This window comes from Lynx rufus, unplaced genomic scaffold, assembly GCF_022079265.1.
Source record: "Lynx rufus isolate CCGP_SWC_20201006 ecotype Redwood Valley unplaced genomic scaffold, mLynRuf1.p SCAF_2, whole genome shotgun sequence".
Lineage (NCBI taxonomy): Eukaryota > Metazoa > Chordata > Mammalia > Carnivora > Felidae > Lynx > Lynx rufus.
In genome coordinates, this window is record NW_025814834.1 from 185,470,159 (window position 1) to 185,487,031 (window position 16,873).

Consider the following 16,873-nt stretch of genomic DNA (forward strand, 5'->3'; position numbering starts at 1 on the left):
GGTAGCAACCCGGTCACTCATCAAGTCAACTTATTTTAAATTTTCTTCTAATGCACCTCACTAACCGGTGGTTTTTTTTTTTTTTTCTTAAAAAAAAAAATTTTTTTTAATGTTTATTTATTTTTGAGAGACATTGAAAGAGCGCATGTGGGGAAGGGGCAGAGAGAGGGAGACAGAATTCAAAGCAGGCTCCAGGCTCGAGCTGTTGGCACAGAGCCCAATGCAGGGCTCCAACTCAACAGTGAGACCATGACCTGAACCGAAGTTGGACGCTTAACCAACTGAGCCACCCAGCCACCGCACTAGTGTTTTTCTTATATAAAATTGTCTGTCTGCTTGCACTAAAATGTAAATACCACAAGATCACTCACCACTGGTATGGAATAGGTCTCATTTGTTGCAGTAATGAATGAGTGAAAATGGACCCGAAGTCCCTGAACATACCCCTCCTAAAAGGAAACAGGTAAAGAGAACTCAGTTCCTAAGTTCCTGGGCTCCTTACTAGGCTTCTTGTTCAGAACACACTGTCAGTTGCTCCAGTAATCTGTTGAAATTCTTCCTAGTACTTAATCTGGTGCTTTTCTTCTTTGTTTTTCTTTCACCTTCTACTAGGCTGTAAGCTCCTCGAGAGCAAGCCTCATGGTCTTGTTTGCCACTGTCTCCATAGTGTCTGCAGCAGTGCTTAGCACAGAGATGCCCGGCATTTATTGAAGGAAAAAATGAAGGATCAGGTTTACTTTGTCTGCTAGCTCTCTGGTGCCTACCACAGAGTTAGGCACATAACAGGTGCCCAGAAACTTGAGCGGTTACTGTGTGAGGCCATTCTGAATATAATTGCTATTGGTAGATCTGTGTTCTGATCCTAGAATTGGGGACAGGAAAGCAGTTTGGAACTAAGACTCTTTCAAGAATGTTTTGAGCCACACTATAAAGGTGTTTAGAATGTGATTTCTACAGCCTGAAATTATGTATTATACAGATTTCCCCAGTCCTCATTCAAGAGAGAAATCCAGCTATTTAGAATTCTACCCCTAAATAGCAGACGGGAAGACACATTTTATTTTTATTCTGTTCCAATTTTAATACATGTACTGAATCAGTCAGCGAGTCAGTGGGTATTTATTGAGCCCCTTCAGGTACAGAGTACTACTTTGATTGAGCTATTGAGTTTGAAATGTTAATCACATTGTTAAACCAAAACTGAATCCCCAAGTAGTTTCAAGTGTTGTACAAGTTCCTGTAGACTGTATTTTGTGATGATGGGCTTTTACTTTATAATGTATGTTCCCACTTGGTCAGCAACCAAAGTTCAGTAAATACCCAACGTGTTATTTTTTTTACCAAAATGAAATCTTTCAGGGGTCCTTGATCATTAGCCTCCTCCTTGTCCAATTGTTGAGGGGTTATGTTATGACTACTGCATCTTTTCGTTTATTTAAGATTTTGGATCTTGTAGCTGCCAAGAGTAGGGTAAGCAATAATACTTACCCTTCCCTCTTTGGCACTAGTGTTTAAATTGAGCAGAGAAAAAAGAGATATTACTACTGCCTTCCAGATCTCGGTTCTTTCCAAAGTGCTGTAGTTCCCTTTCTTCTTGTGAGCTGACAGGGTATGATGTCTGGAGTGCCTTCATACCATCAGCAGCGATGGAGTCTGTGAAGGAAGCATTCATTCTCCAGATTTCGTTGTCATTTTTTGTTACTCTCTTCCTTTCAGATTTCTCTGTTGACTTCTGCAGTAAACCACCTCAAAGCCAATGTTAAGTCTGCTGCGGACTTAATTAGCTTGCCTGCCACTGTAGAGGGACTTCAGAAGGTAAGTGCTGCATTTGGGCACTGAGATTAACCTGTTGCTGTAATTTTAGCTTCTTACAAGTTTTCTTTGAAAGCATGGCATTTGAAATCCTCTGGCCCAGGAGGGCAGTAATAGAGTATATCACTGTGTTCTGAACAGTTCAGAACATCTCTGTTTTAGTTTGGTTAGTTGGGCCTTTAATTTGCAACAGGTGAGTTTAGTTGTGGTTTGTACGGATTCACACCTTTTTATTTGCCTCCCTGAATCCCAGGATTTCTCTTCGGGGACTCTTAGGTTAACAAACGTGGGTTTGCTTCTCATCACTTGCCTTTTCAATTCATCATCCACAATGTCTTCATGAAAGCAGACCACTTGTACAGGAGAGTTGCTCTAAATTGCTATTTTTTTTCTTGGTTAAGAGGTTGTTTCTAATTTGAGGGAAATGCAAGAATTAAAAGTTTAGGATATGATAGGTATTGGCAAGGATGTGGAGCAAAGAAAACTTTCAAAGACTCCTGCTGGGAGTATAAATTGGTAAAAAGCATTTTGGAAAACATTATATATTTTTTTATAAAGGTAAAGGTGCACATACTCTAAGCAATTCACTCCTAGGTATATATCCTAAACTCTAGGGCCTAGGCAAAAAATAATTTGGAATTTTTGTTTACTTGATCCCTAGGATTCAGGCCCAGAGCAGGTGGCAGTGACAAACCAGGTGAATAATATAAAGTGATCTGTAGAGCTGAATAGGGAGAGTGGCCACGGGTAGGAAGGAGAAAAAGGTGCCTAATTGAGACACAAGCAACATCAGCCCCTGCAGCAGGAAACGAAAGGGATTCTGGAGCAAGGGAGCCTTAAAAAGATGGGTGCCAAATCTAGGATCTTTGACTTTTAAAAATTAGTGTGTGATAAGTTTTATTATATGCCAGGCTCTATAAACATATAAATCATTTCCACAAAGGAGTGAAACACTACTATGTCACATGCAGAAACAGAACTTTGTATTTTATAGCCATACCACCCATGTGTGCTCAGTCTCCGTAGTTTCCTGTTTATCCAAGATGGTCATCTGCTTACAATTTAAAGTGGGGGAGGGAGAAGGCAGGGAGACAACCATAATAAAGTAAGTTCTTCTTGTCATCATTCCCAAGGGTCCAATGGAAAAAAGGTAGGCTTCTGTAATCTTTAGCACAGAAACAACTCTGGCAGTCTTGCGTTAGAAAACGCCATTGAGGGGTGCCTGGGTGGCTCAGGCAGTTAAGCGTCTGGCTTCAGCTCAAGTCATTGTCTTGAAGTTCATGAGTTCGAGCCCTCCATTAGGCTCTCTGCTGTCAGTGCGGAGTCCTCTTCGGATTCTCTCTCCTCCTCTCTCTTCCCCTCCCCCACTTGCTCGCACTCCCTGTCTCTCAAAAATAAATATTAAAAAAAATTGGTTTATTGCACTTATTAATTCAATAAACATTTGGGGAGCTTCCTCCAGTTTGTGCCAGGCATTTTGCAAGTGGTAAGAATACTAGTTTCAGGGTTTTGCTCTGGAATTCACATGGCTCTGTCAGCTGCTTCCTTAAAAAAAAATCTTAAACAAGAGCTTACTGTCTTGCATCCTAATGGGCTCGTACATCCAACAAGAGAGGATTCTCTAACAGTAGATGTCTTTGAACACCCATCACTTCTGTTAACAACAGTTTGCATAGATAACATCCCAACTTAGAGACTTGTACCAGTGTGTTTTCTCTTTGCAAATCTGTGTGTTTATAATGTCAGATAACTACTTTTAATACAAGTGGCTCAGTTTTGAAGTGGTAGGTCATCTCAGATACCTGACTTCAGTGTATCTCGTTGATTTTTTTAAATGTTGAAAATGTCGTCTCTTGGTCTTTTGGATTCTTGGCTGTCAGTGTAATAAAAACAACCTTGGTTAGAAATACTAACATATTTAGTATAAAACCAATAAAACTGTCAGTATATCTTAATAAAAGGCGAACATCCACCAAACAGTAACACTCTTTTGGATGTTCCCTTAGGACAGGTCTTTTTAAAGTGATGGTTTCAGAATCATGTTTCCCAAGTCCCCAGTCCACTTGGGCTCCTTAAACCTAATGAAGACAAAGTAAGCCACTACTCACGGCTCATTCCACTCAGCAGATGCTGATGGGATTCTAAAGCAAAGGAGGAACAGACGCTGCCAAATGGAATTTTTCCTTCATCTCTGCAACACTGGGTTTCCCAAAGCCAATAATGCTTCCACCCATTTTCATTTAAAAGCCCTCATTTGCTCCTGACACAGTGGCAATCTGCAGTGTTAGCTGTGGCCTTCTGCCTGTCTGCTCTACCACAGGGCTTAGTAAGGGCCATTGGTAAGAGAACCTTATCTGTGGGTTCCAGATTTATGAACTAGAATTTTTTTAAGACAAAGACTTAGTTTTTCTCTAGGAAAAGTCCTTTAAATTGGGAAAATTATTTGTTTTACATATATAATTTTATATATACAGGTGATCTTTGAACAACGTAGGTTTGAGCTGTGCAGTCCACTTGTACATCAATTTTTTTTTCAGTAAATACAGTACAGTCCTGTAAATGAATTTTTTTAATGATTTTTTTTCTTTTTTGTTATTTATTTTGAGAGAGCAAGCACGTGCACACGGGAGAGGGACAGAGAGAGAGGGAGAGAGAATCCCAAGCAGGCACCACTGTGTCAGCATAGAGCCCAGTGCAGGGCTCGAACCCACAGACTGTGAGATCATGACCTGAGCTGAGACCAAGAGTCGGGCACTTAACTGACTGAGCCATCCACCCGCCCCTCTCTTTTGATTTTCTTAACAACAGTATCTTTATTGTAAAAATATAGTGTATAATACATATAATATACAAAATATGTGTTAAGTGCTTATGCTATTGGTAGGCTTCCGGTCAACAACAGGCTATTTGTAGTTAAGTTTTTGGGGAGTTAGAAGTTATATGTAGATTTTCAATTGCATAAGGGGTCCGCACCCTAACCCCTGCATTATTGAAGAGTCAACTGTATATAAACATAAATGTGTAGATTCCTGTTAATTGTCTCTGCATACGCTACATGAAATTCAATTTGAAGAGGCTTGAAATAATTAAAAGCACCGGTCAGTGCTTACCCTAAAATTACAGGGATAGACCACTGCACTCCCAAAAGAATGGCGAAAATTGAAAAGACTGAAGGTAGCAGTATTGATGAGAATATGAGGGAACTGGAATTCTCCTACATTGCCAATAGGAATGTAAAATGGTATAATCATTCTAGAACAGATCTTGGCAGCTTTTTAAATTAAGTAAAGCATATATCTACCATATGATTAGCCATTCACCTCCTAGGTATGATGGTGATAAGAAAGCATATGATGAAGGGAAATGAAAACATATGCCCACATAAAGACTTGTACATGAATTCTGAAGGCAGCTTTATTAGTACTAGTCAGATAGAGAAAACAACCCATAAATGTCCATCAACAGATGAGTAGTTAAATTGTGTTGTATCCGTATGATGGAATGCTTCTCAGCAACAAGCTAAGTGGCTACGGCATGGGTTAATCTTAAACTAATGAAGCTAAGTGAAAGAAGCCATACCAATAAAACAAAAAATGAAACCAAAAAAAAAAAAAAAAACCCACATGCTCACTCACTGGTCCCCTTTATACAAAATTCTAGAAAGTGCAAACTGATATATAGTGGATCAGTGGTTGCTGGAGGGCAGGAGAAGAAGAATTACAAAGGGGCTTGAGGAAACTTGGGAGTGATGAATGCTTATTATATCGATTGTGCTAATGGTTTCCCAGGGGTGTATATATATGTCAAAACTTACCAACTTACACATTTTGAATATGTGAAGTTTATTGTATATCAGTCATATCTTTAAAAAACTATTAAAGTTTTTAAAAAGGAAAACACACTGACCTTACAACATGTTTCTGTTCAGAGCGTAGCTACCATTGGCAATACGTTAAACAGTGTCCATCTCGCTGTGGAGGCAGTACAGAAAACCATGGATGAACACAAGAAAACCATGGACTTACTGCAGAGTGATATGGTAAGGCAATCTACAAATGCTGCAGGAAGTCAGCATTCTGCTCACCCTCTCCTGTGTAATTGGAGTGATGCCAGTTATCCATTTGTCTAAACAGACCCTACTAAGCACCTTGTTAAAAGATGTAATCTGTAAATTAAGCAGTTAAGCTGGATAAAATTAAAAGCTGAGTCTTCTACGAACATAGTGGAAAAAATAGTAAGATACAGTTCATGGGTGGAATGGGTAGGAAAGAAAATGGGGAAGAAGGAAAGGGAAGTGTCACAAGTATTGATTGCTACATAACAGATCACCCTAAACTTTGTGGCTTAAAACAACATGTTATTATTTCTCACTATTTTGTGGGTCAGGAATTTGGGCAGAATGCAGCCATACGTGTGACTTCGGCCTGCACCACATGAAACAGAAGAATACCCCCATCCCACTGAGCCCAGTCAACCCACAGAACCATGGGAAATAATAAATTGTTGTTTTAAGCCACAGAGCTTGGGGATGATATGTTATGCAGCAGCAGATAACTGAGACAGAAGCAAACCCCTGCAGTGCTCAAGAATTGTTTCCAGATGTCTCTTAGTGTTGTGCGGGTATAAGCTATCTGCAATCATTCAGAGGCCTTAATTCATCACCTAGTGGGTACTCTGCTCCATGAAAGATTTATGAAGGGTGAAAAAGATGGCACAACCTTCGCTGTCTTGCTGGGGAGATGAGTTATATGTACATGAGATTAGGACTATTCAAGAAACACAAAGATTCCCTAGATTCTCCACTAATTTCTAGGTCTATCGCACATGCTCTTCTCAAGCTTTGGAGTTTCGAGTTTAAACCAGGAAGTTTGTACCAAGGAGACCTGGGCTATATTAGAGCTCTAGAAAGGGGGGTTTTTCATTTCTTCAAAACAAGAACTCCTCACTGTTATTTAATGGGGCTGACCCAGAGGAAAAAGCATTGACCTGGTGTTCAGACACTCTGGATTCTAGTTCCAACTCTGCTGCTGAGTGGGAGATTCATAATAATAAAGATCCCTAATTTAGCAATTCTTTTATTACTATTATTTTAATATCTGGAACATTTTCTCAAAGTAATTAAATATGTTCCAAAATAACTTTTTTCCTAACTCAAAAATTCATGCTTTAGAGAACCATGGAGTTTTTTTCTCCCACCTCTCTTACTTTTTCTTTATTGTGCCTTTTATTTCTTATAAAAGGGTTGATAAATATCAAGGATTTCAGGGAAAACAATTTATTTCCCCCAGTTGCATTCTATTATAATTAAATCTGCCTCTTTTAAACTTCCATAGTTGCCTGTGGTAATCCTTCCATTGGCACATTATATACTGAATTAAGTCATAGGTACAGACTCTGAAAGATTAAGGCATGCAGAGTTTTTCCACTAGAGGGGAAAAGTGTATATAAACGTGTTACACTTCACCCTCTTCAGAGAGAGACCTGAGCAGTGGGAAGGGGATGGGAAAGGAAAGGTAACCTTCAGAAATAAATCTTGGCATGTGCTGTTAAAACTGAAAAACTGTGGTGCGTGATTGGTTGTTGTATTCAATGCCCAAGGCCAGTGGTTACACAACTGGCTGCTCGTTGAATGTACAAACCTCTTTAATCCTGGGGAAGTGATGAGACTAGCCAAGTTCGGACTGAGTTCTCAGGCCCCTGGGACGTTACAGTGATTCTACAGTTTCTCTGAGAGTACGGGTAATAGAGGCAAGGAGGACTGGTGTCTGGGGAGTTCATTCCATTCAGAGATGGAGAAACACTGGGAGGGTCTCAGTTCCCTGAGGTGTCTGGGTGCTGCTGATCCAGTCCACCCTTCAGGCTGGCATCCCCAAAAGTACCTGGTGCCCTCAGGGCCTAGCACAAGACTGGTCACACTATAGGCTCCTGGGAACTAATTGTTGATTCATCATGGATACCTCCTTTGGGAAGCTAGAAGGTTTTGGGACCATCCTAGATGGTAATTACTTGCCTATACAAACCTCTATTCCTGTAAACAGAATCAGCACTTCTTGAAAGAGACCAGTGGAAGCAACCAGAGCAGTCCATCACCTTCAGCTACATCAGAAGTTGACAATAAAACCCACAGTGAGAATTTGAAACAGGTACTTTTTTGTCTCTGGCTTAACTCCCTGTGCCCACAGTGAACTCTGAGGGCCGCTTGAGTAGTTGGGCTCCATGTTGTGGCGCCTCATCCCATGCATATATTTGCCTGCCTGAGAGCTGAGTAGAAAGCAATGTGTGTCGCTGTCTTAGGAGTCTGAGATGTCATCCTGACTCTTCTTTGGCACTCTGCTTTTTTTCCCTGCATGTCCGTCAGTAGAGTAAATTCCTTTTCACATCTTAAAAGGCATAGAAGAGCCAGATTATCCTGAAACTGTTTATGAAAAATAGTGATCTGAGCAAGTTAACATTTCTAAACTGTTAGAAAGCATTTTAGATGCTTTCTGAGACTAAAGACAAGAAGAGGAAAAAGGTTATTGAGTTCAGAATCACATGAAAGAGAATAAAGGAAATCTTCACTAAGAATTCCTGTCCTGAGTTTAATGCCCTCTAAAACCTATAGTCATCATTCCTTTTTAAGTAGCAATCAGTACTAGAGGATGTCAATAAAAATAATTGAATCTTGTACTAAATAATGCACTACTTGTTATGGTTTTGCTACATGAGCCAATTCAGTAATTGGTATTGTTCCTAAGGTAGTTTTGTTCTGACAAATTAGGTTAATGGGCGTTTCAGTTAATAACCCAGCAAGCTTTCCCGCCAGCAGGTGAGGTAAACATTGGGCAATCAATTCCCAAGCTCTCAGCTTTCTGGGACCAGAGAGTGAATCATGTAGTTAGTCCCCTTTCCTCCTCCTGTCTAGCTGAGGTCAAACAACTCCAGAGGGAGTAAACTCAGAGCAATTGAGAGTGGAAGGACAAAGCCAAGACAGACAATCGATGGTCTAAACCAGGAAAAGGAGTTTACTTCGGTCACGTGACATGGTAATGGTTGTTTAGTGCTGCTGGCCTGCTTGTCTAGTGTATGTCTTTTAGTTGGATTCCACAGTTTGATTTATTTCCACTCCAGGATATCCTGTACCTTCACAACTCTTTAGAGGAGGTAAACAGTGCCCTAGTGGGGTACCACAGACAGAACGATCTTAAACTCAAGAGAATGAATGAGACAGTCAGGAACCTTACCCAGAGAGTCAACTGGATAGAAACAGATCTGGTTGCTATGAGCAAGGTAGAAAAGCAAGCGAACCTATCCCTCAGCATGGTAAGCCATTTCGGGTCTTTTGTGATATGTTTGTTCTGTGTTGCCGTGTGTTTTGTCTACATGTGGATGACACTCCACAGACCTTTCAGATGCAGTCTCCTGGCATATTTGAGAGGCTACACCTGTGTGCTGTGCTTCATCCTGCCTCCTTTAATCTCCACACTAGCTCTGTGATGTGAATGGCACAGGCATAGTTAGCCCTGATCTGGAAAGAGAGATGTAGAGGGGGTTCAGTTGCTTGCCACGGCTTCACCACAAGCTGATGGCAGAAATGACAAGCCGCCTATTGTGTTACCAGTGACCCATCTGGTAGAGAAGCTCTGGCACATGTTTCCAAGGGAGATCTCCTTGCTCTTTTTTAAGTTGTTAGGGGTGGGAACAATGACAGTGACAATAAGTGAAGAATCTTTGGCCATTTCATCAAGCCTGAACTTGGCTTTTCAGAGTTATCCTGCTTTGTCTGTATGTTAAGGGGATCCTTTGCCATATAATGTGAGAAAGCCATTTAAAACAGACCAGGTCAGACCAGCTCCTCAACTTGAGAGATCATTGAGTCCATCCTCCCATTTCACATGAGGAAACAGTGACCTGAGTCATTGGTGCTGGCAGACCATGTGGTTTACTGGTTTTCATGGTATTGTTAATAAAATGTGTTTTTTTCTATATTGTCCTGAGATCCATGTGGATTGCTTTTTAATAGCTGCAGGCCCCACCCTTAAAGATTTCATACAACAAAGACACAGGCATATGTAAAGAAATGGAAACCTAAAACAGGGAATTGTAGCATAAATTCAAGTAAGCAGCAAAGCTAGAAGCAAGCCAACAAGTAAAGTTGAACTCCAGCACCCGGCAGGCAGGGTTTGAACTGACTCTGCCGCAGTGGAGCCTTGGTGGCTTGCCTGGCATGGCTTGGAGCGTGGAGTCAGAAGACCTGTCCCCACTCCTGCTTTACAAGGGCATGGATTTACTACAAAGCCGTGAGGATTAAAGGAGCCTTGTTTTATTTTACTTATTTATTTTTTAATGTTTTTATTTTTGAGAGGGAGAGGCAGAGAGAGAGAGAGAAAGAGAGAGAGAGAGAGAGAGAGAGAGAGAGAGAGAATCCCAACCAGGCTGTATGTGTCAGTGCATAGCCTGACACGGGGCTCAACTCATGAACTGTGAGATCATGACTTGAGCCGAAATCAAGAGTCGGACATTTAAAACTGACTTAGCCACCCAGGTGCCCTAAAGGAGCCTTATTTTAAAAAGCCCCTTTGAACTCAACTAAACTAAGTAGGGGCTAGGAATTTGGGGTGGTTTGATGAGTGTTGGGCCTTGAAGGTTCTCAAGGCTAATTGTGAGAATTTGCTGCCCCAGACTCCCCGTACAGTCCCTCCCCCTCCACTTTATTTTTCTCCAGAAGAAGAAATCGTTAATAGCACCGTCTGTCCTGCTGTTTTCTTCCAACAGCGTCATGCCTAGCCTGGCTCTGGGTATATAAGTCCCCTCACCTTCTGTACTTTAGAAGTATGAAAGTTTGTGAAGCGTCGGTTTCAGCTTTGTGTCTCAGCTGCCTTTCTCCCCCTCTCCTTCTCCTATTGGTATTTCTGTTGAAAGTGTCCTGAGAACCTTTCAGTTTGACTACTTTGTTTCAAAAGTGCTAGATGTTTAAGTTTTAATGTTTGCCTTTAATCTTGTTTTTACCTTTTAAGATGGATGATAGAGCCGCCACTCTAAAAAGAGAGTCCTTGCATCAAATGACCAACAGAACGGATACATTAAAAACCCAGAGCATAAAGGTAAATTACAGGGGGCTTCTTTTGAAGTAAGAATAATGCATCAGCATCTTTGTGCTTTTGAGGGGTGTCTGGCTGGTTCAGTCGGTACAATGTACAATTCTTGATCTTAGGGTGGTGAGTTCGAGCCCTGTGTTGGGCGTAGAGATTACTTAAAAAGCAAAAACAGGGGCGCCTGGGTGGCGCAGTCGGTTAAGCGTCCGACTTCAGCCAGGTCACGATCTCGCGGTCCGTGAGTTCGAGCCCCGCGTCAGGCTCTGGGCGGATGGCTCAGAGCCTGGAGCCTGTTTCCGATTCTGTGTCTCCCTCTCTCTCTGCCCCTCCCCCGTTCATGCTCTGTCTCTCTCTGTCCCAAAAATAAATAAAAACGTTGAAAAAAAAATTAAAAAAAAAAAAAAAAAAGCAAAAACACAACAGCATCTTTGTGCATTTGAGCAACTGTTTCTTTCTCGAAAGGAGCACATTGGTCTCGTTTGCTGAGACTTCAAGACAGAGTAATTAATAAATTAGTATATGAGTGAATAGGTGAATACTTTATCAGGCACCTACCCTGTGCCAAGCCCTTTTTGAGGAGCTGGGGTGACCGCAGTGAGCAGGATAGACATGTGACCCTTATTCTGATGGAACTCAAAGTCCATCAGTCAGAAAATCATTACTACATAATTGAACAGATAATTACTGTGAGTATGATACCTGCTACAAAGGAAAATTACAAGGTATGATGAGGGTGTTAACAGAGGTCAGGAAAGCTTCCCTAAGGAAATTACTTTTAAGCTATGACAGTAGGTTATCTGTACTAACAACAGAGAACAGAGGCACAGATCATCTAAAACTGTTGTCTAACCTAAACATTATTTTTAGATTGCAGTCTCAGTACTTACATAGTCCATTTAAACTTCAGCCAGTTCCTTTCACCTTGTACCTTCCTGTTTTGTTTTGTTTTTTTTTAAGTTCTTCCCTGACATACTGTCAAGATAAGACAATCTGTGATATGCTTTGATATCCCAGGAAATAAAGTTTATTTGTTAACATTCTCTGTGATTAGAGTATTGTTTAATACTATAAGATCTGGGCTATAAAGTAAAAGCCAGGAAGATTGTGGCTAAGTGGCTAAAATACCACCTCAGATGCATATTGTGTGTGAGAAGCTCAAGGATATGAGGTTCAGAGGAAATGAACTTGGAAATGAACCATAGGACAGGCAGTTTTCAATGTAATACTTTGTATCTATATTTGTTCTTCCTTAACTATTGCCCAGATATATTAAGATTTTAATACTTTGTGATCTCGGCTTTTGTTGCATTTTCTAACTACTTCTATAAAAAATAAATAAATAAAAATACCTCACCTGGGGAATGACAAGAAAAATTGAAGATCCAGATACAAATGTTGAACACAAAAAGTAACAGGTAGTTACTGATGGAAACTAGTGATTTTAGCAGCGGTTCATATTTTAACAGTAAACGTCAGAATCAAATAAACATCAGAATCATGCACATTTTTTGTCTAAATTTCCTGGTTTTGTTTTCAGACCCTTTATGTTTTTAACTGTCATCCCAGTGTATTGGTCCCTCTGTCCTACTTAATTTACACATCCTAACCAGATATAATTTCTCTTTAATTTCTTCATAAATTCCTCAAGTATTTAGTACCTAGTTTTAGTCATCTGTGTCCATATATTAGCCCCTTAATAAGCCCGAGTGATCTTCTATATGATAACTATTAGAGTAGAAATGAAGGTCAGAAATAATTGAATAAAAAAAAAACAAAACACGTAATGAGTTGGTATTCTGACTGAACACTTGATCAGGACCTTTCACACTAGCCTAAGCAGTTAGAAAAGCTTAATAAGCCTTTGGCGCCTGGGTGGCTCAGTCAGTTGAGCATCCGACTCTTGATTTTCGCTCAGATCACGATCCCAAGGTCATGGGATCAAGCCTTGTGTCAGTCTCCATGCTGTGCATGAAGCCTGTTTAAGATTCTCTCGCTCTCTCTCTTTTCCTCTCCCTCTCCTCTTCTCCCCTCTCCCCCGCTATGCTTTTTCTCTCTCTTTTAAATTAAAAAAAAAAAAAAAAAATTTAAAAAGCCTAAGCCTCATAGAAACCAGACTTCTCTCTTTTTATAATTAAATATATTTTTTGTGTGCCACTCTGGATCATCCTGGAAATGAGGGAAGGGTGTAGGGAAAAACTTTTTTAATTTTTTTTTAACATTTATTTATTTTTGAGACAGAGAGAGACAGAGCATGAATGGGGGAGGGTCAGAGAGAGAGGGAGACACAGAATCTGAAACAGGCTCCAGGCTCTGAGCTGTCAGCACAGAGCCCGACGCCGGGTTCGAACTCATGGACCGCGAGATCATGACCTGAGCCGAAGTTGGGTGCTTAACCGACTGAGCCACCCAGGCGCCCCTGGAAAATCTTTTTTAAAAGATGTAAGTAAGTCAAACTTGGAATTAGAAATTTTACAGCTCTCCTACAGCTCCTCCTGCTCCTACAGCTCCTGCCACCACTTGAACCCTCAGGGGTGGGGGAGAGGGGGACAAAGAAAAGCCAGGGTTTGTTGCCTTTTTTCTTTTTTTTTTTTTTTTTAAGGTGATAAGAGCATAAAACTCTACCTAAAGTTATCTAGTCACAAGGTAAAGTAAGATATTCAGGAAAATTATTTAGTGTGAAATAGCTCCTAGAAAATAATATCTACTCATTTAGGAAATGGGTGTTACATGGGCACCTGAGCAAGGGTACATTTCCTTTACTGCTGACACATGCCTGCCTTCCGCCATCAGCCAAACATTCACAGTGGATCTCACATTGCCTGTCGCATAATGTCCCCTAATGGTCTAGTCTCAAATCCAGCTAGGCCCTCATCAACTCTGAGTACCAAAGGTATCTCTAGTATTTGTTGATTCATTCCTTCATTACCTTTAATAGGGAACCTACTGGAAGTCAAGCACTTCCTGCTAAATAGGCTCTGGGAACATAACGAAGAATCAAGTAAGGTCTTCTCTCCACCCTAAGCCTCTGTGGTCTTTATTTTGGACAGAAAGAAGATAGTTCAGATTCTCAAGTATCCAAGCTCAGAGAGAGACTGCAGCTGATCAGTGCTCTCACAAACAAGCCTGAGAGCAACCGGCCACCAGACACCACCGACAAAGGTGAGATACTCAGGGCTGGCTTCTGCATGTCTCACGTAAGCTTGGGCAGCTCGCCTCCCACACAGGGAGTGGGGACAGGTGTTCCAGCAGGACTGATCAGACCGAGGGAATGATGCCTGAGTGCACCGAGATGAAGATGATACACTTTGGTTTCATTTAGGAAAAACCATTTTGTACATGATTTGTATTCCAGTCTATTAAGGAAAGAATGGGTAATGTTTAGCTTGAAATAGACTTCTCCATGCTGTCTGCATCCAATTATGGGCAAAAATGTAACTGTCATAGTATATATTAAACCAGCCCTATATGTTGTTTACGGAAGTCTTTTCATTAAGTGCATAAAATTTACTTAAAAATAAATATTAGTCCTTCTGAAAAACCATTAGCAAATAATGATGGGATCATTGAGTTGGAAAGGCCCTTGGCTTTAGGGAGGGACATACCTAATCAATATTAGCAGATGCCTCAAGGACATAACTAAAGCACTGGACTGGATTGGCTTTGGCCCCTACCCCCCACAAATATTTTTCATTTTGGGGAAAACATTACATCCTCTCTTACTCTCTTTTGGGTAGGGGAACAGTCTACAATGGGAGGCCTTGTCCTAACATCATGCTACATAATTGTGTGACAGCCCTCTTTCAGCACCAGCTGATCTGGTGACACATACCCCACATCAGACTTATGGTATGGCTCCTAGGATATCAGACATCCAATGCTATTCTCACTTGCAGCTTAAACTCTTAGCATCTAAACCTATGTAAAGCTAACTTGTACTAGAAGAGCTTCCCATGGGACCACAGCTTAAACCTTAATGTTATAGGATACTGTATGATCTTCACTTACCCACACAATGTATCTCAATCCATGCCTTTAACTTCACACAGTCACTGTGCTACTTGGTATGTATGTAATTACCCTAAAAGGTGACCTTTAGTACTGGTTTATTTTGGTGTCAGGTTTGATAATACTATAAAACAATATATGTTTGTTACAGAGCAAGTACAGAGTTTCACATCAAAGCCATCAGCATTGCCAAAATCTCCACCGTCTTATGGAGATCACATTGAGAAAACTGCCCAGCTAAGACCTATTGCCCTACCAGGAATTTCTAGCATCAAAGGTAAATGCTTAGGGGCGCCTGGGTGGCCCAGTCGGTTGAGCTTCCGACTTCAGCTCAGGTCATGATCTCACAGCTCATGAGTTCAAGCCCCGCGTAGGGCTCTGTGCTGACAGCTTGGAGCCTGGAGCCTGCTTCCAATTCTGTCTCCCTCTCTCTCTGCCCCTAACCCAGTCTCATTCTGTCTCTGTCTCTCTCCAAAATAAACATTAAAAAAAATTTTTTTTTAAAAAGGTAAATGTTTATACCATGGAATAATAGGGGAAATGTTCAAAGCTATAAATTTTTAATTTTTTTAACTTATAAGAAAAAAAATTATAATTCTTTTATATATAATTATATATAATTATATAATTATAATTAACACTGAGTACTTTCTGTGAGCCAGATACTTGGTATGATATGCATTATATTATATATTATTATTATATAATATATATATTATATAATACTCTGAACAATCCTGGGAACATAAATATTCATGTATTCTACCCATTTTATTGGTAGGGAAACTGCCTAAGTCCACACAGCAAGTATTAGGCTAAAGCAAAATTCACACCAAGACAGCCTGACACCCAAGTTTGCACTCTCAACCAATGCACTGTAGAGTCTTCATTCATTCAGTGAGTGCCTAATTAGACCCAGTGCTAAGCAGTAAAAATACAGTGTAAGACATGATCTCACTTTCCTCAAGGATGTGACAGTCTAGTGGAGAAGGCAAACAAGCAACCATAATACCCTGAGATAGCAAATACTGTTTGCTAAGGCCCTCTAAAAAATGAGGGGTCCTCTGGCTGAAAACCAGCAAGATAAACAGTAGGAAGGATATGATTCACAGAAAACCATGTTTGCCTTGCTTCCAGCAGTGTGTGCTATCCTTCATGGTGATGTTTTAGAGTCTCCTGATTTTGCATTCGCTAACTGCTTGGAAAATCATCCATTCCTGTCCACCTACATTTGTCTGGCTCTCCACCTTAACTTAGATACCATTCCACCAGAAAACATTTTCTTACCTCCCAGGACTGGATTAGGTTCTTCCTGTGTATGCTCTTTTATAATATCTTATGTTTGCCCCTGTGTAACACATGTCACTGTGTTGTAATTTCCTGGGGAGATAGAAAATTGGCTTTACTCCCAGCCCCTAGCATAATGCCTGGTACACGTGAATATTTGTTACGTGAATGAGTTATCTACACCTACAATTAATGTGTAAAGCACATTATAAACTCACGCCCTGTATAGAGACACACACAAAACACATTTTCCAGCTAGCCACTTGGTGGCAGCCATTGAGAACAAGTGTCCCACCTGCTTTTCTGGCTTTCAGAGCTTTTGAGACTCTTGAGCTGCTTTGCTGGGGCTGTCTCAGGAGTGAAAGCAGGGCCTTCTTCAGAAGCTTGTCTGCAAAACTCCTTGATGGACTGCACCTTGCACTGCTTCCCCCGCTTCAGGCCGTTTCTGTTCTTCCTGAGTACCAAACAGCAAGAGGCCTATAGAATCTACAGGTGGAGCTGGCTACATGAAGAGAGGAAAGAGATTTAGGAAGACTTTTAAGGAAACCTAAGCCTCATGACTGTCTCTTGATATTAGAGACTAAATCTACTAAGTCATTCTATGGGGACACAATCAAGTCCTTTTAAAATATTATGTGAATAACCGGCCCTCCTACGTGTTCATTATGGGGCCCTTGAGAAAATACCAGAAGAGA

General features: G+C 40.7%; 1 protein-coding gene across 2 annotated transcripts in view; it reads left to right on the forward strand.

Annotated features, from left to right (window-relative positions):
• The window catches only part of EFCAB14 (EF-hand calcium binding domain 14), a 38,333-nt gene that overhangs the window by 16,610 nt on the left and 4,850 nt on the right, over positions 1-16,873 (forward strand). Inside the window, exons 4-10 of one of the 2 annotated variants that reach the window (XM_047082532.1) lie at positions 1,717-1,815; positions 5,741-5,851; positions 7,851-7,955; positions 8,923-9,114; positions 10,809-10,895; positions 13,934-14,045; positions 15,043-15,168. In XM_047082532.1, the coding sequence (XP_046938488.1) occupies positions 1,717-1,815; positions 5,741-5,851; positions 7,851-7,955; positions 8,923-9,114; positions 10,809-10,895; positions 13,934-14,045; positions 15,043-15,168 (832 nt within the window). The remainder of the gene's footprint in view (positions 1-1,716; positions 1,816-5,740; positions 5,852-7,850; positions 7,956-8,922; positions 9,115-10,808; positions 10,896-13,933; positions 14,046-15,042; positions 15,169-16,873) is intronic. The other variant, XM_047082533.1, reaches the window with a different exon arrangement.